The 25,180-nt window shown below is 40.7% G+C and overlaps 2 protein-coding genes across 2 annotated transcripts in view; both read right to left on the minus strand.

The window, feature by feature from the left end:
- Positions 1-13,178, minus strand: part of LOC308326188 (voltage-gated inwardly rectifying potassium channel KCNH6-like) — a gene marked incomplete at both ends in the record, with an annotated part of 77,568 nt that extends 64,390 nt beyond the window's left edge. Inside the window, 2 exons of the mRNA XM_080778996.1 lie at positions 314-544; positions 13,103-13,178. Of these exons, the coding sequence (XP_080635122.1) occupies positions 314-544; positions 13,103-13,178 (307 nt within the window). The remainder of the gene's footprint in view (positions 1-313; positions 545-13,102) is intronic.
- A 3,036-nt stretch (positions 13,179-16,214) lies between these two features.
- The window catches only part of LOC308325284 (choline transporter-like protein 5-A), a 40,521-nt gene continuing 31,555 nt past the window's right edge, over positions 16,215-25,180 (minus strand). Inside the window, exons 20-29 of the mRNA XM_080777766.1 lie at positions 24,451-24,543; positions 24,174-24,261; positions 23,818-24,086; positions 22,417-22,511; positions 21,700-21,803; positions 21,008-21,081; positions 19,893-19,963; positions 19,319-19,407; positions 19,094-19,178; positions 16,215-18,139 (exon numbers count right to left, since the gene is read on the minus strand). Coding sequence (XP_080633892.1) covers positions 18,048-18,139; positions 19,094-19,178; positions 19,319-19,407; positions 19,893-19,963; positions 21,008-21,081; positions 21,700-21,803; positions 22,417-22,511; positions 23,818-24,086; positions 24,174-24,261; positions 24,451-24,543 — 1,060 coding nt within the window. The 3' untranslated portion in view covers positions 16,215-18,047. The remainder of the gene's footprint in view (positions 18,140-19,093; positions 19,179-19,318; positions 19,408-19,892; positions 19,964-21,007; positions 21,082-21,699; positions 21,804-22,416; positions 22,512-23,817; positions 24,087-24,173; positions 24,262-24,450; positions 24,544-25,180) is intronic.

A 25,180-nucleotide genomic window follows, 5' to 3' on the forward strand; every position in this document is an offset into this window, starting at 1 on the left:
AGCAAAAAAAAAATCCACCCTCACAAACCTAATGGTCATCATAGATCCAACTCCACTCACCACCAACACCAGCTCAATTAGATGGAGATGGGGAATCACTGGAGACTTCACCAGTTATTGTATTGACCCTGTGATAGCAGGGTGCAGTAGGATAGCAGCAGATTGTATTCCTCAGGATCTGGGTTGCATGTGGTCAACTATACTTTCCCTGCACTTCCCGTCGCATTCCACAATGGTACAAAAACAAAAAAATCTAACATGGATCATTCGAATCATTCTCGACACCCACAGAAAGCAGTCAAACAGGCCATACCGTCTTTGGTGTACAGGGATATCTCCACCCTCCTCTCCTCAGAACCCAGCAGGGCCTTGGCCATCTGGGCCACGGCCGGCCGGCGAGTGTGGGGGCCGTACAGGAAGCTGCAGGTGCACGACTTCTGCACCACCTCAGCACGCGTGTAGCCGCACATCCCGCAGAAGGCGTCGTTACAGAATATGATGGCGCAGTTCTCCACGCGCGCGTTGGCGATGATGAACTTCCGGTCTGCCGTGGGTAGGAGAGAAGGAGCAAGGGAAACGAGGGGAGAGGAGCGGTGGGAGAGAGGAAGAAGAAAAAGGTTGAATTTGTTTGAAAAGGACCACACAGGTGTCAATGTACTGTACTGTATGTCAGTCAATTCACAGCTTCAGCCATATCATACATATAGACCATTTTCCAATTAATTGATTTATTTTGTTCAATTTGACATTTGTTTACATTTTATCCTCTCCTTGGTCATAAAAGGTTTGACGTTTATAATATGAATAATATCTCGATATAAAATATGGATTCACAGTTTTAAGACAATGTTGCTCTGATTTCAAATTCTTAAACGGAATCAAATGCTTACTTTCCTATGACTTATCAAACATGATAAGCTGTGTAAAGGTCATGGAAAAATCACTGTTTGTTCTATAAACACTACGGTTTGGCAGAAATGGACTTGATTGCCATCTTCATTGACAAAATGCATATGCAGAAACATGCATTCATCCATCTTTGTCCGCTTCTCCAGTGTGGACATCCCCCATCTGGTCCTTGGTCTCCCCCGAGGCCTCCTCCCTAGGGAGGTACGGTGAGTACCTCCCTAGGGAGACGCCCAGGAGGCATCCAAACTAAATGCCCCAATTGTCTCCTTGTCACGTAAACGAGCAGCAGCTCTACTCCCACTCTCTCCCGGATGACTAAGCTTTTCTTTCCTTCAGGACTAACACTCCATGACAATAGGTGAGAGTAGGTGTGAAGACTGACTAGTAGTTTGAGAACTTTGTCTTCTGGCTCAGCTCTGATCTTTTCATCACAAAATGTGGCATAGCGAACTAAGCACTGCTGCTCAGATTCTCCATCTATGCCTGTAGGTAGGCTACAGTATTTGTACACAATAAAGCCAGGGGATTATTGTGGTCCTTTCTTACGGAAAGCTTTGTTAAGCTGCTTGCAACATTTCAGACAGAACATTAATTTCCAATTAGAGGCCAGTCAGTAAGCAATAAGCATGCATGCTGGGAACTAGTGATCAGTTTGTATTGGTCAAATAATCTTGAATTTGTTTAAAAACTTGTAAAAATGTGTTTTTCCATCAATTTACTCAAAACATGTAAAATGTTGTTAAATTGTTCATGTTGGTAATGTTTATAAACACTAGAGTAAAACAGACTTATATAACCAGTAAGACGCGCAAACCCGGGAAGCGAACGCAGCTGAGACCCTGCAGATCATGTCTGTCTGTCTGTCCCGCTGTTACTGTATATGTGGACCTGGCCCCTTTTGTGCCCATATATGGAGCTGAGTGATTTGTTTGTGATTGCGAACATGATGCAACACACTCCATATTTGGACGTATAGCGGGACACACACACACACACACACACACACACACACACACACACACACAGACAGACAGACACCAGTAAGACGTGCAAACGCGGGAAGCGAACGCAGCTCGTACATATTTGGGTTTTGGACGTATAGCTGCTTTGGGGACTCCTTATATGGTTATGGCTGAGTCATGGTGACGTAATCACTCAGCTCCATATATGGGCACAAAAGCGGGACAGACAGACACACAGACATGATCTGCTAGGTCTCATTGCGAACGCAGTGAGCACTTACTACGAGTAAGACGCGCGAACGCAATCAGCTCCATATATGGGCACAAAAGGGGCCAGGTCCACAAAAAACAAATCACTGGCCCCTTTTGTGCCCATATATGGAGCTGAGTGGACCTGGCCCCTTTTGTGCCCATATATGGAGCTGAGTGATTGCTGATGCAACACACTCCATATTTGGATAGCGGGACAGACGGACACACACACAGACAGACAGACATGATCTGCTAGGTCTCATAGTAAGTGCTCACTGCGTTCGCAACCAGTAAGACGCGCAAACGCGGGAAGCGAACGCAGCTCGTACATATTTGGGTTTTGGACGTATAGCTGCTTTGGGGACTCCTTATATGGTTATGGCTGAGTCATGGTGACACAAATCACTCAGCTCCATATATGGGCACAAAAGCAGGACAGACAGACATGATCTGCTAGGTCTCATAGTAAGTGCTCACTGCGTTCACAATCACTGCGTTCGCAATCACTGCGTTCGCAATGAGACCTAGCAGATCATGTCTGTCGGTCTGTGTGTGTGTCTGTCCCACTATACGTCCAAATATGGAGTGTGTTGCATCAGCAATCACTCAGCTCCATATATGGGCACAAAAGGGGCCAGGTCCACATTATACAGTAACAGCGGGACAGACACACAGACAGACAGACAGACATGATCTGCAGGGTCTCAGCTGCGTTCGCTTCCCGCGTTTGCGCGTCTTACTGGTAGTAAGTGCTCACTGCGTTCGCAATGATCTGCTAGGTCTCATAGTAAGTGCTCACTGCATTCGCAATCACTGCGTTCGCAATGATTTCCATCAAGATTATACTGTATGAGCAGTGATGTAAATAGGTTTTCAATGTAATGAGTCCCGGGATCCAGGGATGGTCTTTTAGATGAGTCCCAGGGACATTTTATGAGTCATATTTTGCCATTTTTACAAATTGCAGCATTTAACTCCCATTTCATTGTATATGGTTATAATGTGTTTATTTTCATGTAGAAAACAGAAGAAATGATTATTATAACTAAAGCTAGCAAAATAAACTAGAATAAAAAACAGTAGTACAGTAGTGCATCCCGTGGATGCAGAGGTCGTTTATTGCGTCAAACCAGTATCAAACCAAAAATGGAAGAAAATGTCCTCAAGTAACAAGATATTAAACTTTCACAGCTAGCTCGTCTCTTATTTATTTAGGCTGCACATATCCGTTATCAAATACATTTGATTTCTGTTGCTGTCCCTCTGCTTACAGTAGCTCATTGCAGAGGGACTCATTCTGTCCATTTAATTAAAGAAGAGTCACATCGCATGTGAGTCAGTGGAGAGACAGAAGCGCTGAGAAGCCTATGGATGGACTAATGGGGCAGGCACAATCTCTAGGTTTTTGGATTGATTGAATTCTTTATTAATCAGAAACTACTTGGAACGATGCAAGTTGGAAAAGCATGCCCCACCCAGTTATTATGTCTGTGTCCCTTTTATGCCCATATATGGAGTTATTTGTCAGGCATGTCCAAATACGGAGTATATGCAGATGTCAGAACATTATTGTGAGGTCAGAACAGGCCAGCTCCATATATGGAGATGTCCAGAACCTCTGCCCTGTCCAGAGCCCGGGCAGAGGCTTTTGTGCTGGTTCTGGACAACGGTATATCCGACCGACCCGACACTGGGCACAGCACTGTGCCCGTGCGGTGTGGTGTTGTGGAACGCGCGTGTCGAATTTGAAACCGGTGGGGCTAACGGTTCTTGAGTTACGTGGATTACAGACATAGGCCTACACATGTACGTACACATAGATGTACAGAGACGTGGTGAATTTATAGATAGATGTAAACAGCACCAGGTACAGTCACTAGTCAGACATTAAGGCTAAATTGATATGGTTACCATGTTATATTTGGTTGTAGGGCTTTTTATGGTCACTCATTATTTGTGCCTTTAAATAATGTCGCTGCACAAAAAGTAAGTTGCATTGTCCAAACAGAGTAGTATTTAATGAAATTTAAATGCGTGAACTTGGGTCAAACCAGTGAATATTTTGGCCTAAAGAATAAAGCAGTGTCTAAAATTGATGTCCCTAAAAAAAATTTCTGAACAGATACAGTGTTGTCAGGGAGACAATCCTGAGGACTGAGAACATAGATGTTGAATGTAGAGTTCAGACATGGTATGAACATCTGAATGGACCTGTCACTGTCCTGCACATGTCCATCCCAGATGGAATACCGGATGACTCGCCCCGGTGCTTGCCCGTTTTTCCTCCCGGAATTGTCACCAGTGAGGGGGATAACTTTGTAATATGCTATTGGCTGTTTGTATTCTTTTTGGAAAAATATAAAAAGATACTCCTGTAGAAAGGCTATATTATTTTACTTATATTGACCCTATAAACAATTTAGTATTATTTAGTATATGTAAGGTTTTGCACACTCAAATGGTACCTCGTCAGATAATCCCCACATAGCCTACAACAACTTCTGTGAACAGACTTCAATGTAGTAGCTTTTCATAAATTATATTTGTACTTAGGCTGTCTGCTGTCATGAAAGTTTATAGTTAGAGAATTTCAAAGTCTGCTGTCCAGCCTCTCCCACCCCTCACTGGGGAAAATTCTGGGAGGAAAACAGAAACGGGGCGAGTCATCTTGTTACCCCCAGATGTACCTACATGTTGCCTTGGTAATACTGAAATGACCAGAATCTCATATTTTCTGGCTTTGCATAATGCTTGGATCATGTAAAAGCTGCAATGGACACATCATTGGAAGTGCACTTCCAATTAAATGCAGATACAGTATAAGTAATTTTGAGCAGGAAAATGTCCCTTAAAACGGAGCATGGTTAAGGGGGAGGGGACAAACAAGAGGGAAGTGCTTTAACAAATCTGGCAGGTAGCTTGGAGACAGGAGACTGTGTCATGCACACTACTGTCCATAAAGGCTTAGGCTATAGGTTTACCTGGCAGCTGGCACCACGAAGAGTGTTACATATTCAGTAGCCTATTTGAACCTAGATGAAATGCCATCCCCATCGGAATCATTTTCTGAAATGAATGCCAAAGGTTGAATGAAAAAAATAAAAAATCTACTTAACGAACAGCTCTCGCTCCATCCTGCTGTCCATCTCGCTCACCATCAGTTTGGAGAAAGCTCAGGGGGAAATCAAACTCAGCTTAGGGCCCAAAAAGGCTTGGACTAGCAGTGTCATACCCAAGAATTACATGCCCATTCACCCACTCTGAAGTTGGTTGACTGCTCTGTTCAAGAATTTGGAAGATTTTAAGTAAGTCTCTCAGACTGCTATTTCAGTTGTGAGGGGAAGTTAGGGGAGTTACATTTGTTTGCTTTTCCTAAAGAAGAAAGCAACAAATATAATTTCATAGTTTTAGTATTTCATTTAACAGCATTGTTTGCTCGTTTACACCACTTCACAGAGGATTGGATTTTCGGCTACACAGAGCAGAGAGGATGCATAAGCAGAAGCATAAACTGTAAGTAACAAATCATTGAAATGTTTGTCTCGTATTGATAATCGGAAAACAAAAAGCTTGTGCATACAGTTCACAGCAGACAATGGGTGTATTTAAAATGAAAAAATAAAGTCCAGGTTTGTTCGGGATTGTCCCTGTTTTGGGTTTAAAGGCACAGTAACCGATGTGCTGTGCTAAAATAATTGCCCACATCCTGATGAAAAGACCTACAGTATGGTGCGGTGTGCATGAATGTGCAGTTCATTTTAAGGTTCTCATTTTGGAGGGTTGGAAAATATGGTCACCCTAAGCTGGTGATTTGCATAATAATCATTCCATATGCGTTTATTTTCAACCATATCCATTAGAAATCACTGTTATTTTCACAGCCACTGAGGATAATTGTCACCATCTCCCAAACACATTACCTGATTGCTTACAATTTAGTAGCAATTCAGGCAAAGCTACAGTAATTTGCTAAAAGCAAACAGACATGCAGTCAATACATAAAATAATCACTGTATGGCTTGTCAGCTGCATTTTCTGTGTTATACATTCTGCTGAATGAAGGTGAAGGACATTTATAAATGTAGAAAGTATTTACTTTTGAAATGTTTTCTATTTTATTATGAATAAAATGTGCACTCTTGTAAATAGAACAAAATGTTCCGAGTTGAGAGACTTATTGTTTTTAAACTGGTGGATCCATGTTTGTTTACAGCTTAACTACAACTATAATCCCTTTTTTATTTATATATATATATATATATATATATATATATATATATATATATATATATATATATATAAAAATAAAACCACTTTATATTTATATATAAAAGTATAGTAGGGCCTATATCACCAATGAATAAATCTACCAACAGTGAATATGAATAGATATGCTTATGTAGCTGACAACAGTGTCAACAGTGAGTATCAGGATAATGTATTATCTATCAACAGTGCATATTATTGTAGGTCCATATTTAAACTTTTTTCACACATCAATGCTCAATATTACTGTATAAGATTTTATTTGCCATCAAATTATTGGCTTAGCAATGCTACAAAAACAATGGTTTCATGGCTTCATGGGGTGCGTAATTGATAGAAAATAAGTAGTTTTTTGGGTGAAATACTCCTTTAAGTGCAGTGTCTGTAGGTGTAATAAATATTTAAAGAAACAAAACAAAAAAGGTATTAACAAGAGCTTTGACTAAACAATAACTACATTGGAGGCATTAAAAACACTGGTTATTGTTTTGCATCCCATTTCCCTCGTTTTGTTGTCCAGGCTGAAGGCATGGGGAGAGAGTATGTTTTGCACTCCGTCTGTTACCAGCTAATCTCAAAATGATGTTATACTATATATCTGATTGACATTTATACCACTTAAATGGTGTAAAAGACCAGTTAAAGGTAGACCAGGTAAATTGCTGATCACAGATTGTGTAAATGCCGATTAGCGATTACCGATCAGAGTGAATATTGGCCGATATGGCCGATCACCGATCGCTGGCCGATTATCGGAGCATCTCTATCCTTTGCACACACACTCCCTAGATGCCAACGATGAACCTCTGCCCCAAATTTTCCAGAACGGCCTGTTATAGCGCCACCAGGAGGCTGACTTTTGTAGAACATATTTCTTTATATTACACATTGGCCTGTTATAGCGCCACCAACAGGTGGATTTTTTAACAAAATGCCTCAAATCATCCAATTGCCATCCAAGGCATAAGAAGAAATGGCACCCTTTTCACATTGGCTTATTATAGCGCCACCAGGAGGCCACAACCTGACCTGCCCTGGTGGAGACCTGTGTCCCGAGGGGCACTTTTTCTAGTTTCCACTGTGGTATATTTTAACCAGGGACAGGGAGAGTGCATTCTCTCCACAGCATAAAGACTCAAAATACTTAGGCAAAACGGAGAAGAAGTTCTGAAGCAGCAGACAGGCAGAGGCAGATCTTTCAGAGTTCAGAGTTCCATTTCATTTATCAGAGTACAGAGTACAGAGAGAGAGAGAGACAGCATCAGCCACCATGGTCCAGCCCCTCGGCTCCCGACCGTACAACACAAAATGCTGACAGTTTTGACTTCTTATATACTGTAGGCTAACAGCAGACACAACAAAGGGAAGGCCTCAGGTTCTCATTCTCAACCCCCCTAAACCAAGTTGTCAAACATATCTCCATAATAGGTGTGGTCACTAAGGAAGCACATTAGGACATCTGGCCATTTGCTCACTTCCTGCATGCTAGATCAATGAATAGCCATTTACCATATAGAATGCCAGCTGTGGGGGTGCCTATGTGTCTGTTCGTCGACGTACATGTCCTGTTGGTCAAGCAACTATAGTGTTGTTCTCTCGTTTAGGGGAAACAACAACTGAGTTTAATTTAGACTGTTGGCGTGGTTCATTTATGGAACAAATACACAACACCACCCAACAGGGATGTGAATGATGTACCATTTTGGGCTGGAACCCCTTTTGGTGTTAGCATTATGCTATGCTTTAGCTATTGAAAAATAGCTGATCTACAAGCTCATAGCGTGCCACCGAGTGGCGCGCTATGAGCTTGTAGATCTGCTATTTTTGAAAAATCAGCTTTTTCAGAAAACTGTCAGGATATAGAAGACATTTTTAGAATATGATCGGAGGTCAAAATGGGTTAAGAACATGTCTCTCGTTATAACATCCAAGTTGTTCATGTGTGCCAAACTCAAGAGTCAGTCAATGACACAACACTGGTAACAGGATGACAAACTTCCTCTGTTATAATGAGCAGGTCCATAGTATGCTCTCTAGATATTGACTTTTTTAAAGATTTTGGTTTGGGTTTCTAATTCTGGATGATGAGTCATGCATGTCAGTCAAGAGTGTTTGGCAGTTCATTCAATCTTTCCCCTCATACTTTACATGCTTATTAGTATGAAGTATAAAGTATAGCAGCCTTGTGTTCATAAAACAAAAAGATTGGGTATTAGGTAAGACTGACGTTATGTATCTTTCAGGACCTTTCACTGCTTCGTCTCAACCATTACTCAAGTCCGCCTACAGGAAATACGTAAGCTGCGACCATGATACCCGTTTCTGAATTAGTCTATAGGCTATAGTATATAATGTATGATGAATAATAATATTATCTACTGTACCTAGAGGATGGATTCCCAAAATAAAAACGCAACAGCATAATTAGACCCCCTTTAATGACACGGTGTGAGCTGTTGAAGATAAGATAAAGAGTGACTCACAGCCTGTCCGATGTTACAACTTACATCAATGAGCCAAAAAATCTGTCTCACAGGATTGACAGAATCAAGGTTTTATTCGCCAAATACTAAATTTACCCACATTTGGCGCCTGGCAGGTGCTAATTTTATTCCCTGGTTGACACTCTGCACCTGAATGGAAAATGTCCTTATTTATCGGACACACATAATTATGGTACCACTACCAGCCAAGGACACAGGAGCTCACTTATTATTATTATAATTATGGACGACACTAAGGGTGCAACAGTTAGTCAAACTTTGATTTGATTTAATCGATTAAAATAAATCAATTTCGTTAAGGTTATCAATAAAACAAAACTGGCAATAGCAAATCTACAAGCTCATAACGCATCATGATGTGATGCATTGAGAGCTTGTAGATCAGCTATAAAACTGTGGTACAGCAAAGTCTAAAATAGGGCTTAAGTGGATAATCATATAGCAATCGATTAAAACTCAATTTGATTATTATTTTTTCGCATTGATTTGATGATATATATTTTAAATATAAAAAACACATACGGTACTTATCTTATCTTAGCTTATTGATAGAATTAGAATCACTCTGTCCATAACCTGATTCGTCTGAAGGCTTATATTTCCTGTCACATCAGTAACCATTGCAATGGAGCCATTTTCTTTCAGCTTATCATCTCGTCAGATAGAAACCTTCCATGTCTATATTTCAACTTTTCTCATCAATTAATGCCCTACTTGATCTTAGGAGTGTCTCACAAAAGTAGCGAAAATAGCAGATGTACAAGCTCACAATGAACTTGTCGCAATGCTTGGTATCCAGTTTCCACCCGACCGCAATCACATGCTGTAAGTAAAACACACCTTGAAACGGGACAGCGCAACCTTTGGCTGTACTTTTAGTTCATCATCTTTCTCAAAAAACTTTTACAGCTGAGTAAGCCGATTAGGCTTCAAGACAACTGACATCATTACTAATAATAGGCCTACAGTATGTTGGTATTGTTGTCACAACCTACACAGTATTGTTCACTGAGCAAAACATTTGTCAGTTTGATTACATTCTTAAGTTTAACATGAGTTTGACTTTCATTTCTTCCGATTTAGAACCTGTATGATAATCAGGGACAATAATGTATTTAGTAGATGTAGAGATGTGAAAATATGTAGAGAAGGAAAAATATCAGCAACAGTATGTTTTTTCACTTGTTCCCAGAAAATACAGTTATTGTAGCTATAACTATACTTTATCAGCCAGATTAGTACGTCTCTAAAGGTTATGATGAATTGAACATGGTGGACCCTATTGTAAACAAGTGTAATGCTTTATGGTGTCGTCCACAGTTAACAGTTTTGCATTGAGTTGTGCTTGAAATGTACTGTAATTCTCCAATCTGTTAAAGCTTCCAATCAATCAATCAAATCAGCACTCACAGGCTACTTCTGTAAATGGTCACATACACAAATTGATAAGATGCTGATAAGATGCAACTGCAAATGCAACTGACGCAAAACCCCCATCCTGACGACCCCCCCCCCCCCCCACACACACACACACACACACACACACACACACACACACACAAACACCCCCACACCCCCACACGGCCATATCTATAGCTCCAAGCATCACCCACATAATAAACCTCTCCATCAAACAGGGACAGGTCCCCCAAGATTTCAAACTGGCCAAAGTAACCCCCCTGCACAAGAAAAGGAGCAAATTAGACCCCGGCAACTACCGCCCTATTTCTATTCTTAGCTCCATCTCGAAAGTGATGGAAAAAATTGTCTATGAACAGGATGAAAAGTATAAAAAATGTATGTACAAATTTCAATCCGGCTTCAGAACATCCCACTCCACTGACACATGCCTGCTCTATTTGAGTGACCACATCAAACACAAGGTGGATGCTGGCAAATACTGCGACATGGTCATGCTGGACTTCCAAAAGGCTTTTGACACCGTGAACCACTCCATACTGGTTAATTAACAAGCTAAAAGCAATTGGAGAGAATAGATGGTGGAGGTGAACGGAAAACTGCCCCCCCCCCATCCCAGTGAGCTGTGGCGTTCCACAACGAAGCATAATGGGGCCTATATCTAAACAACATGACATCAGCTTGTGACTGACAGAAGGGAAAAGAGTTTGGGACGTGTGGAGCGTTGTCCGGCGTTTTTAGTGAAGGTACTTCCAGCTTTCCTGCGTAGGCTGATCTGAGTGCACGGGAGGGTTTGTAGGGTTCAATCATGCTTGCAAGATACTGGGGAGCCATACCTTTGGTTGCTTTGAATGCCAGCATCAGAGTTTTGTATTCTGTGCGGGCAGCGACCGGGAGCCAGTGCAGGGAGCAGAGCAGGGGGGGAGACATGGTGAGAATTTTGGCTGTTCTTTTTATTAGCTATCAATTCAAATATTTTCTTACATTTTATGTTTAATTTCAATATTTTTATTAGCTATCGATTCAAATATTTTCTTACATTTGATGTTTAATTTCAATATTTTTATTAGCTATCGATTCAAATATTTTCTTACATTTGATGGACTTTTGAAATACTGTATTATTTAAACATATTTTAATACATCCAACAAAGACATTTTATTTATATTTTTTTATACATTTTCCCATGGACCACCTGCAGGCCTATTATGCCATGGACCACTAGTAGTCCGTGGACCATCTGTTAAGAAACAGTGGTATGTAATGTATATATATTGCATAGCATTAGCAAGTCTTATGAAAGTGCAAAGCCTAGCCCATATACCCTCCCAACACAACAGTGGTCCCTAGCTTGATTCTTAGTCAGGGTGGTGGTCCCTGATTCACAATCAGTTGAAAACCCCTGATCTAGATTAACGCATGAGTAAACTAAGGCACCAGTACTTGTTTCAGATGTTATAAAGGTACAGTATATGTATTTATGACATTTGAGAAAGATTTTGTGTTGCCAAAATCAATATAACACATATACCTATATACCTTAGAGCTGTTAAAAAATAATAAAAAAGTCCCAATTCTGTGTTGCCTAGAACTGGAGGTCTGAAAAAATCATTAACATGGTGAAGTACATCTTGATCACATCAACATCATCAACAAACTGGTCAGGCTACTACTGGGTCTCACCTCCCGAACCCACCTCAACCCTGCCCACTTTGACAGGATGGAATGGCTTAGGGTTGACGACAGAGTACAGCATCTTGCAATGAGGGAGTTCAACAAACTATGTGCAACCCAGATTCGGCACAAACAAGGGACTAAATTAATTTCGCTCCTATGCCACAGAAATGTGGAACGACCTACCAACAGTCATTAAGACATGTGAATCCCTTGACTCCTTCAAAACCGCTCTCAAAGGGCACCTACGGACTGCTGCAATTCGAAACTGGTCCGTGTAAAATCTGGACCCCCCCCTCCCAATATTTTTCCCCTCACTTGTATGTTTTCCCCCTTTATGATGATTTCCTGTTTTTGGCTATATAGAATAGAAGTGTATATTTGTACGTCTCTATGATGAATTGATCAATTGAAAACGGTGGACCCTCTTGTAAACAAGTGTAATGCATTATGGTTTCGTCCACTCACAGTTAACAGTTTTTGTATTGAGTTGTGCTTGAAATGTAGCCTACTGTAATTCTGCAAACTGTTAACTTAATCAATCAAACACAAACACACACACACACACACACACACACACACACACACACACACACGATGTCACGACATCCTTCCGCGGTGAATACTGTCAGGTCAGGTGTTGTCACCTTGTCCTTCACTGAGTTGGTTGGCATCATAGAGTATTGGTGTGTGTGTGTTTGACTGATTAAGTTAACAGTTTGCAGAATTACAGTTGGCACGGCTACAGCAGTGATGATGACAGGGGCTCAATTGGGGAGTATGAAGTATAGCCTCAACGAAAGGCTTCTGCATCGGCATACAGCTAATTTGTGCTTTCCTTACAGCAGTTCAACTTTCGACTAGCTAAAAAAGGCTAAAGCTAAAAAAAAAAACAGAAGCCCAGTTGACAAACACATTATTTTCGTTGCGGGTTTTAATACCATATCTCATGCACATGATGCACTTGACAACTCGAAGCACCAAATTCACAAAGGATAGACCTGGACCTGTGGACCAGCAAAGTTCAGTAGCCCTAATTAACATGTCAGGATTCAGGAATAGCGCCTAACAAACAAACAAACAAACAAACAAACAAACAAAAAATCAAAGTCTTACTTTGTCCCTCGAATTTCCGGATGATGGTATCCAGGAAGGTGTTTTGGGGAGCCACGTGTCCCCGTCTCACAGGCATGGTTCTTCAGTTCAGACAGACCCTGCCGGGTCCGTCCTGCTGTGAGTTTGTTTAACCCAATTATATCTGTCTCTCTAAAAACTTGGACGTAAGACCGGTGTGACCGTTAAAATGGCTGAAAAACCTACAGCTATGTGTTGTTCGCCAATGACTATTTAACCTAGGATACACACAAGTCTCTTCTTCTGATAATAATAACAAAAGTTGTGCAGACTTCGTTTCCATCATGTTGTAGGCTACAGCTGTGTGTGTGGGCTCGTCGCCTCCTCCTCCTTTTCTCATCAGGACAGAAGCATCCATCCATCAGCGAAGCAAAGCCCCCGCCCATATTCACAATACTCGTCCCTGATTGGATCCATGGCGACAGGTACCTGCTGTATTTATTATTATTATTTATTTTATTATTGTTGATGAATGCATAAATCAACACATCTATGAATATTATTCATATTGGCATCAAGAAAACAGAACATTTTATTTTATTTTATCAAAGATGTTGGCACCTACTAGTATGTTTATTGTTTACTACCCAAACTTCCCAAACTAAATATCTCCCCACAATTTAGACAGACTGCGACACCTGCTGGTGTAATTAGTAATGATAGGAGACGGGGGGGAGCGTGTCATCGTGCGTGTCACACACGCAGCGTGTGCGTGCGTGAGACTGATAGAGCGACAGAGAGAAGTATAGAGTACATTGGAACAAAGGTATTGCGTGGCATTGGCACACTGTCTAATAATTATTATTATTAATATTATTATAATACATTGTATTTGTAATTGTAACGCACTTTATATTGGAACAAATCTCAAAGTGGGTCTATTATTTCCATCTATATCAGAATCTATTGATTGCAGTGATATTGGAGACTGCATGGGTAAATACTAAATAGGCACTGACTGGACTATGGCCATTTTATAAGATATCGATTTTTTTTCTTCATATAAAGGTAAAGCTATTTAGAAGTTTGATACTGCTGATACTGTAGATGTTTTGACAAAACACTGATTACACATTATTTGACTGATCGGTTTGAATAACAAAGGCCTTTCTTATAGATTTGAAACTCAACACAGAACTACATTTTCATTAAATAATTTATTGTAAAATCAACATTTCACTTCAATATTGTATAAAAATATGATGAAATATACAAACCAAAAAGACAGAACATTTTTTACAAAAGGACATAACTATATGTATTACCATAAGAAAACAGCAATTTCTTGTCAAAATGTATTAAATTCACAAACCCCAAAACTTTGCATTAAATACGTCAACAGAACATAACTTTAACATGATTGACACTAGCCATTTCAATTTAATTTCAATCCAGGAAGACAGTTCATTTTAAGACAACAGTAGCCTACACATCAACATCCACCAGTATTAATTTAACCCTGTGAAAGTGTACAAATGGAACCAACATTCTCTGAGTTCAATTAAAACTGCAGATTTGACTCCTCGACGTGTTCTCAGCTGTGGGAGACTGTGATAGCCAATGTGATGGGGAAGAATTTCTATGATGGTCCCTGACTTTACAACGTGAAGAATGTCTCTGGGTTCTGCCTTTTTGACAAATACAAAGACTGTATTAGCTTGTTGGAATCAAATGAATGAATTGAGCAGTGTTACTATTTAGACATAATGGTGAGAAAATTAATGACTTTGTGAATCATTTTGGATAAAGACATACAATGTACAAAGCCCTTATCAGGTGTCACAGTATGTATACAGTGCAGTACATATCACATTCATGTAAATAATCTGCGGCAGTGCACATTTTTTCATCAGATTTTGGTTTAGTCTTTTGAATAACACCATTTAGTCTTAGTCCTTAGTCTTCTGAAATTGTCTAGTCTTGGTCTAGTCTTAGTCGACTATAAAATCTTAGTCTTTATAGTCTTAATGCAATGTTAATTTTGCCAGAAAAGATTTAGTCTTAGTCTTTTGAATAACACACCATTTAGTCTTAGTCCTATTTAGTCTCCTGAAATCGAATAGTCTGTGTCTAGTAACCTTAATCTTTTTTTAGTCTTAGGTCGCATTCTCACCAGAGAGCTTTGCTGCGATTAAAACGAATCCTGCTGCGCATTTTCAGAAAGTGCGCTTCGTTTGGCAGGTGTGAAGGCTCTTTCGAATCCTAATGCGCAACAAAAAACCGCATTTTACTCCGAGCAAAAACGGGGGTTTCGCTTCGCTTCCAATCGCGCTTGACTACGATTCGGTGCAGGTGTGGATGCAATCCGCAGCAAATACAGGAAATGAAGCAAACATACGTCAGGCGGGTGAGGAGCTGAACACAGTTGGAGACGGAGAAGGCATATTTTACGCAGCGCAAAGATGTCCCGTTACCGTGGATAGACGTGGTCGAATGAGGAGAGTGGAGACTGAAGCCCTGATCGAAATGAGGACGAGTACATTAATCAATTGCTTAAGAAAACACAAACACTGCAGTGCAGTGTAATAGTATTATAGCCTACAGAATATTCTGTCTGTCTGTGCGTGCCGTAAACATGGAGTGCTGTCACTGTGTGGGGACTAGTGGGGAGTAGGAACTTTCATCTCGATAAACTTGTAAACATTTTGCGCTGCTGTCTGTTATATCAGTGCGCTCAGCGCTGTGCCTCCATGCCCAAAAGAACAGTGCGTGCGTGGCTGCGTGCTTATAGTGAGAGAGCGAGAGAGGGGGGGGCAGTCCCAGACCGTCGGCACGACACATAATGCACGTTATGAGTATAATTATCACCATAGATTTATCATTTCACTGTGTAGGCTAGTTTATGAATGTAACACATTGATAAAGGTCCCCCCTGCTGCGTTTCCAATTGCTGCGGATCATGACAGTGTGAAGGCAAACCGTAGCCAATTAAATATGCAAGAATCCCATTTCTCCTCCCATACGCATTCGAGTCTACCGAAGTATTAGGTGAGAATGCGACCTTAGTCAACAAAATATTAACACTGCTCTGTGGTGATAATATATTCTGTCACAAACATACATTTTCTTTCTATGCAAATTCAGATGAGGACTTAAAGGACAACAGCAATCATGTAATCAATACTGATGTTCACTATAGCCAATTGAAGCAACCAAATTGACTGCTAATGGCACTAATGGAATCAGTTTTCCCATAATTCTGTGCAGTTCTGGGGACATGATGAAAGTTTTTCCTGTGCTACTACCGTACGTGAGAAAATGAAGGTGTGGCCAAAGATGGATTAACAATGCATACTATGTTCATCATATCTTGAGTTCACAGACATGTACATCTGTGTGCGTACTGTATTTATAGTCAAAGAGAGCTCCAGACTGCATGTTGATTGCGGAGGAAGTCGAACGAATGGTCGGCATACAAACATTCCTGAGACGGTCAGGTACCTTAATATATTTCTTTGTGGTATGCACACCACCAAGTACATTTTAAATCTCTGCCTGTAGTTCCTCTGCCGCACACACACACAAAATCTGCAGTGATACGTGTTGGTAATTCAGAGTATTTAATGTAAACATTTTGATTGAATCTTCTTCTTTTATTAATGTGCAGTGATGTGAGAATACTTCACTAGATGTCAGCAGTGAACCAGGCTGGTAAAGCCTGCTATACAGTGATAGTCTCTAATGATTTCGTCTTGACTTGAATCAATGAAGACAATGGACAAAGTCAGTAGTGAGTTCTGACAAGCAGGAATTCAGGCTTAAACCACATGTGCTATAATGGCTTAACCTGTCAGTTAAGACGGCATGGCCAAAGCTGTGTCATAATTAGCATATAACCCACATGACTATGATATTGTTTGTAACTAGAAGTTATTTGCATAACAGTCCAGATGACAATCTGTTAATCTCATAATTTAGTTACGTTAAGTGCACAGACTTAAGACATCTGTATTTTGGGCGGCAACCTTCCCTGTGTTTCTTCATTAGTCCAATCCAGAAGAAAACAGTTTGCCGGCCATTGCTACACAGCTGACAATGAGGTTATCTTCCCTTCTTCTCTGGAGTCCTGCCTCAAAGCAGACCAGAGGTAGAAAACTGTCGTTCCCTGATGTCATCGCTAGGGACACATGCATCAGTAAGCAGGAACTGGGGGTGGCAATGAAGGACCGGGAAGTCTGGCGTGGCATTGTGAAATCCATGATCTCGACCGCGGTCACGATGATGACATTGGTATGAGCAAGTGTCATCCTGAGTCTCTCTCAGTCAATGAGAAGTAAAGCTTTTACAACTATTCTTTAAGTTGTAAATGATGCAGGAGTAAATTGTTAAAGGACTATGGTGGGATGCTATGTACGTAGTTCAAGTAACGCATCACACTTGTCTCTTCCAACAACCATTCTTCAGTAATCAGTTCTTGTTCCAATTAAATACAGTTGCACAGTGTCTGGACAATGCAAACACAAGCCCTGTTGTTGCTGCATGGAACATATTGAATGTAAACACTTCCATGTCATGGGGCGGCGCCGTGGCGGTGGCTCAGGGGTAGAGTGGCCGGGTGGGAAACACAAGGTTCCCAGTTCGATCCCGGGCTCCCCCAGAGTTAGTGTCGAAGTGTCCTTGAGCAAGACACTGAACCCCTAATTGCTCCCGATGTGCAGGTTGGTGCCTTGCATTGTTTCCTCCGGCATCGGTGTATGAATGTGTGTGTGAATGGGTGAATGCAATGCACAATCTAAAGCGCCTTGGAAAAAGGCGCTATATAAATACACCATTTACCAAGGGAGGAAAACAGAGTAGTGGACAGGGATGTCACAGAATGTGAAGACTAGTGCATACAAATGCATGCAGTGGTCTGCTGGCTTCACCAACTCAGGGAGAATATGACCAACCAGGCCAGGTGATGTGCAGAGGATGAGCACCATCATTGTCAATGGCTAGGTTTTCCCAGAATTCTGCGCAGTTCTGGAGACATTAGGAAAGGTTTTTCTGCACTACCATCGTTTCTCTCCAAATCTTCACCTGATGTGTTGCAGGAATGGAGGGAGAAAATGAAGGTGTGGACAAAGATGGATTTATGGATGGCAGATTGAGGAAGATCAATGTAAAATGGGATAATGGAAAGAGAAAAAGAGAAATTGATGCTGTTATATGAATGAACCAACATTTCATATATGAACCAAGATTCATATTAATGCAGGTTTTAACAGAATATTAGAAATTCCATAAGATATATTATAGAACAGATTATGTTCTTATGCAAAGCATTAACACCATTAAGTGCATGAATGAACTCAATTAAAACCACACAATTAATAAATGCATAACTGTAGAATCTTCAGTTATGCATTTATTAATTGTGTGGTTTTAATTGAGTTATACAATTTGATATTCCGGAACTTAATAGGCCACCATATTTCAGAGGTTGTTTCAGTCTGCGTCTGCATGTGTGATGTGTATGTGCGAGTGTGTGCGGTATGCGCCCCCACAGCTAAATAACATCCCCACTACCTGCCTACCACAAGTCATTTGTGAAAAGTTTTTCTATTCACAGTCTCCCTCATTATCTGTGATATATATGATCAAATATCCATATGGATATTGGAAAACAAATTATACATGAAAACAAAAGTTCTATTATGTATTCTTGTGTTTGCAGATGGGTGAAGGTGGTGCTTAATAATATATGAGACTAATATTCAATTAAATAAAACTATATTCTGATGAAGGTCAGTAGGTGGAAACATTAGATTCAATAAAATGATTGTCATGACTGAAAGAGCAATGCATAATTAGTTGAATCTTTTAATATATTAAACTTCTCTCTGATGCACCAACCAAAATAAATGGATAAGCTATTTGTATTGGTATTGGTATAAAAGAACATAATTTCTCAATAGAGTCCCACTGTTACTGGTACAATAGGAACTGTTACAGGATGCATTTCTGATGTAGTTACAGTGATACTTTACTTACAGAAGCAGAGAAACAGGGTATCCACACACATAGTGTATACACTGAAGAAGCCATGGGCAATCAGATAGGAACCTATCACCACCGACTGATGCAAAGAATACAAATACAATGATTAGAGATATCTTACCGTACAGAGCTGAAGTGTATAGTATACTGTACAGTATGTGTGTGTGTGTGTGTGTGTGTGTGTGTGTGTGTGTGTGTGAGAGAGAAGGTGTTTCTGACCAGTAGGGGGACCCAGTAATAGTTAAGAGTTGGTACTTCCTCCTGAATGCCAGGAATCTTCTTGGTGAAGAATAAGTATGCCACCACACCTATACAGAACACACACATACGTATATGTGAAATCGAGAAACCAATAAAATCGAGACGGACAAGGAGCCCCCGGTTTGGGGCCCCAGGCTGGGACAGGAGGCCCCAGGCTGGGACAGGAGGCCGACAGGCCAAAAGGGCCCGCCGAACAGCCGGCGATCTGCATGCCGGTTCAATTGTATATTGCAATGTTCCAATTACATTTTTTACATTTCTTCCAGTTTACTGCACTGGTTTATCCTGTATCCTGCATGAGTTTACTCTGCTAATTGGATACAATTGATATCCTATTCCTGACCTAAGAATGTATTTTCTGTTCACTAAAGAGCTGAAGAATCCTGGGACTCCTGAACAAACACTGTATAATGATTATATGATTATTATGGGAATGTAGAGCAATGTAACAGTTATTTTAACAAACAAATTATAATAATCACGTACACCCCCTTTAAAGATCATTTCAAATACCACAGGCACAGGGACTTACCGACTCCTCCTGCTATTAGTATTTTACCCAGAAACAGCAAGAAGTCTGTGACTCTGTCCAGAACGGCAACCCTGAGGACAACAGAGAGAGTAGAGTCAGTGATCCTGCAATAATCCCTTTGTACATGCTCCTCACTCCTGCTTGTTGCCCAGGTTCAAGTAGGGACATTGTGAAACACTTCTACAGCATTCAACCAGTGTTTCCGCTTGTTTATTCAGGCAATCCCTTTAGGCCTGATTTCAAACTAGAACATCTATATTTTCCACTTGCAGTTTCTAAACTTTTTTTTCCTTCTCTTGACCTTGTTTTCGATTCTATCTAGCTTTTCTATCTAGCTTCCATTTGGTTTCCTGAACATTGTATAGTATTCCCCTAGCAGGTAATCAGATACAACTAAAGTTTTCAAATAATTGGATAGCTCTTTTAAGACTTCCTTACGGGAGACTAGAGTCATGCCTCTACAGTCTACACTCTAACATTCTGTATAGAACATAAACAAAGAATATTAACTCATATTAAGTTACTGTACAATATCTTTTTAATTTTTTAATATATATATATATATTTTTTTTACCTGTATCAGTAATGACAAATAAACCTTCTTAATTCTTGTTTAACACACATTCTTGTTTAACACACATACTCTTAAATGAACACGTATTATAGGCTTTGTAGCCAATTATTGTCAATGTCCTGAATTGCTGTAGCATTACAGCTAATTACTGCCACCCAGTGGTGTCAGTATATTGTGACATTCAGTGGTTGAGGACTCCAAAGCAAACCCAAAGTAACCCAAGCAAATCACAAAGCATAATGGTATGTTCTTCCTAACTTCCTTTAAATGCTTTGTGTTTGTTTTGTGTTCTGAAACTCTATCAATGGCTGTAATGCTGTAAATATACAGTATCTGGCTATCTGCTGATGAGAACCTTATCTACCGGTACAATTCATTCTGGTACATGTATTCATTAGGACGGTGGGAATGAACAAACAAACATTAATTAATTAATTAAAGCTGTGTATTAGCATTATTTCACTGCAGGCTATGGTATCTATAGTCATATTTTTACACCATAGTAGACAAATAATAAGTGTAATATTGGCTTTAGCCTTACCTGACTACATTTCTCATAAGCAGGAAGAATGCCTCCCTGGCAGATGTACAGAAGTTCTTACCGTAGATGGCCACCTATAGACAGATGAAAAAGGCAATAACAAATCATGGTTCACGGAGGAATTACAGATTCCAAGGCCATATATAAGGTAAAGGCACTCAGAAAGGGAGACGGGGAGTTGTACAAAAACGTACACTTTCAGCAAAGCAATCCACTCATATCAGGCATGGCTGTCGGCTGAACACAAAGCATATTAAAGAAATTCTACTCCAACAACAACTCATTGTGGAGGGAGCTGCAAACTGTAACCAGTGGTGGACTGTAACGAAATGCATTTACTTGAGTACCGTACTAAATCTTTTGAGTTTTCCCCCCCTTTTTCTTAGCACATGACTTTCACTCCGCTCTGTGTCAGTGTGTGTACAGTATGTGTTTCTGTATTTCACGTAACTCAAGAACCTTCCATCAAAAATAATTCTGTGCGCGTGCCGCCAAAGACCTGAGAGAGAGCCATGCCCGGCGCTGAGCCATATATGGAGACATTGTCCATCACCCATTTTATTTTATCTAAAAAACATAGCACTGACACTACTATCACTGTTATTATACTACTACACATATACATACATGTAGTACATACTCTATACTGTAAAATTAATGATACTTTGAGAGTAATGCATAGAAAAACGCACCATGATGTAGGCATTTCGGTTCAAATAGCGGATGAATTGTTCCAGACACCAGAAGCAGCCCTTCAGACAACACAGTATGAACCTGGCTCCTGCGTTGTTGCATCCTAGACGCACGCACGTGTTCACACACACACACACACACACACACACACACACACACACACACACACACACACACACACACACACACACACGAACACACACGAACACACACGAACACACACACTGAGCAAAATAGTGGTTGGATATACTCTAGGACCATCAAACAGCCTTTGATCGTTCACAGACTGTCTGTGTGCCAAACCAGGACAAGCCTGCCAGCCAGCAGCGCCTGCCATGTGCTCAACCAACTCACTTTCCACACGGTTGGGAATCCCAGCAGGATGTCCATTTCATTCACTGAAGAGGTTCCTTGTTAAAGTGTTTATCATATCAAACAGTTTTTGTTGTCTTGTTGAATACATGAGGCTATGACTATGTGCACAAAGGATCATCTACTAGCATTCGATGACAGATGACGTCGGGCAACGATGAATGACCACCAGGTAATAATCTCTCTCTCACTATCTCCCACACACACACACACACACACACGGTTTTCTGTACTATATGTGTACGTGGCTATAGTACACATACCTAGTTGATCTTTATGTGTGTACTGTACGTGCGTGGGTGCATGCATGCGTGTGTGTGCATGTGTGTGTGTGCAGTGCAAACCTCGCAGTTTCTGCTCCAGGTATTCCAGTACTATTCGGACCATTTGGACCAGTGACAAAACCAGCGCTCCGAATGCCAGCGAGCCTGTATGGTACCTGCAGAGACAGACACATCAACAGTTCATATTATATAACATGGACATTAACTCTTTTTTCCCCGCTAGGTGGTAGCATAAGCATAGCTAAGATGTGCCAGCCATAGGCTCCCATAGGCTAATTTCTGGGTTATCAGGGAGGAGGGGGTTGTTGTTGTGAGGATTCATCATTAGCATTAGCGCACAACCTTTACCTCTCGCCAGAAACGGTTATATGTCGGGAGTGATGCGACACAAAGTCACAAATGAAATCCGAACATCGGAAGTGCGACGGCTCACCATGGACAGCGCTCAAAGCTTTAGAGATACAGGGCTTTGAAAATGTGTATATCTTTTCTACGTCCGAGCATAGACATGGTAACGCCCCGCCTGCCTCTGATTGGCCTACCGACACTGCCTGTCTTGCCTGTCCTCCGAGATGCAAGTGCACTCCGTGGTGGGAAATAATACAAGTACAAGAGAATGGCAACATGCGACAGTAACTTGTAACTTTAATTTTTGTAGAAGAAGCAAACTAATATTGTTTGTGCCGTTTGCTTTGATTGAATAATTGATTGAACACGTATGTACTATGATTTGATTTGGCTGTGTTCTAAATGAAAGTGTTAGTGTTGATTATAGTGTATTAATCTAATTATAGTAAACTAATACTGTTATACTAAAAAAAGATAAAGATCAAGGGAAAAGAGACCTTTTTACAGTACAATAATGTTTCAAGTTTACACATAAACAAACAATATTAGTTTGCCTCTTCTACAAAAATAAAAGTTACTGTCACACGTGCTAAGCTGTCATTCTCTTGTATATCGTACTTGTATTATTTATTTATTTCCCATCACGGAGTAACCTCGCGGGAGACTATCCAGCTAACTATCTTCCACCTCAGAGGAAACTCTGGTAAGGCCGGCAGTGTCGGTAGGCCAATCAGAGGCAGGCGGGGCGTTACCATGTCTATGCTCGGACGTAGAAAAGATATACGCTTTGAAAATCCTAAATGGAGCTTGATGTAAAGAACCCATAGCTGGTGGGGACGGAGGCGTTGCATAGCAACCGGATCAACGTTAAAGGGTAAATTGACAGTCCCGGCTGTCATATATGGAGTATACGGGGGGTACAAACATGTACATAGTTGGCACCTGCCATACCCTAGCGGGGGGTCAGAATATATTCGTAGAAGGCAGAAAAAGAATTAAGTTCTGCAGTGTGAAGGTTGGGGATGACCTCTCTTCCAGGCCAAGGCTTTATCCATTATAGATGGATTAAAACCGCATCATTGATGCATTTACAAACAAAAACATTGCTGTTACCTTATTGCCCTGCTAAAGGAAGAGAACAGTGGGCATGGCGGGATGTCCTGAGGCTTTCTCCTGGCCCAGTAGTAGCTTGCGAAGGCCCCGGCCAGGGTGCACTGCTCCAGCGCCAGGCTGAAGTTCACCAGCCACAGAAACACCAGTAGGTTGGACAGCTGCAGCACAAACAGGTAGCGATGGTAGGGGGTCTCGCCGCCGTAGAAGGCAAACATGCACTGCGACCCGGAGCACAAGGCTTTGTTTCGTATGCCACTGCTGTTGAAAGTCTGAGAGAGGTCGAGAGGAGTTAATTCACTGACACGGTTCTGAACACTGGGAAAGCACAAGAAGATGTCTGATCGAATGAAAGGTACCTCAGGGTCACACGTTCTGTTGGCATAGGAGCAGTTAGGTTCAGGAGACATCACCTTGTACACAGCCTCTCCCGATGATGCGAGGAAACTGGTTCAATCCTGGTTAAGGTATATACTGTGTATACTATATGGCCATGGACATTTTCTGATTTGCCAGAGCGTGGGCAATATGTTCAGATACAAACATTAACAAACATTAAATACACACAACATTAAAAAAACAATCCAATTCCAACACAACTTATGTAGTGTTCCCAGTGCCTGGTGAGGAGGATACACAGCAGTAACTGCCCAGTAGGAGAGACAGACAGCTAGCAAGAAGAAGGTGATCACTGGATAGAACAGGCTAGACATGATGTAGCTAATGGCTCTGTAAAAGACATCAAACAACACAATTAAACAGCTACTCGTGTCTTAAATGTCTCACTTGAATTGGAAGTTGTAATGGTCATTTTTTAAAGCTAGAATAAGACATTATTCCCATTATGAAATGTGACAACCCGCTGAAAGTACAAATGGTATAATTTTAAATAAATGTTCTGTTGTTCTGGCTTTTAATAAGGCTACTTCAGTAGGTCGAATATGCAACTATAATGTCCAATGAAAAAATGGCCAAAAATGAATAGTTCAATAGGCATCAATAGATATACAATCATTATAAAACAGGACTGCACAATATTGATAGAAGATTCTATTTTCTTTGAGTATTGCAATAACATCAGTCACTCAAAATCCAACTACAGTAAGCACACAAATACTGAAGGGAAAATTTGGGCTGGACAATGTTGGATACAATTAATTTAACATTTCAAATTTACTGTGAATGACATTAGGAGTAGCATTTTACAAATGAATTAGGCCTACTTTAATTAGAATTAAATTAATTAATTCCATTATTTTTTATGTTCCAGAAGGGTGAAGGTTGTTCATATTTGCCATATTTGATAAACTATGTGTTGTGCACAGGCGATAGTAACTGGCACATGTAGGATCAAAAGGGTAAGTGA

Source organism: Protomyctophum bolini, assembly GCF_963924005.1.
Source record: "Protomyctophum bolini genome assembly, chromosome: 12".
Classification (NCBI taxonomy): domain Eukaryota; kingdom Metazoa; phylum Chordata; class Actinopteri; order Myctophiformes; family Myctophidae; genus Protomyctophum; species Protomyctophum bolini.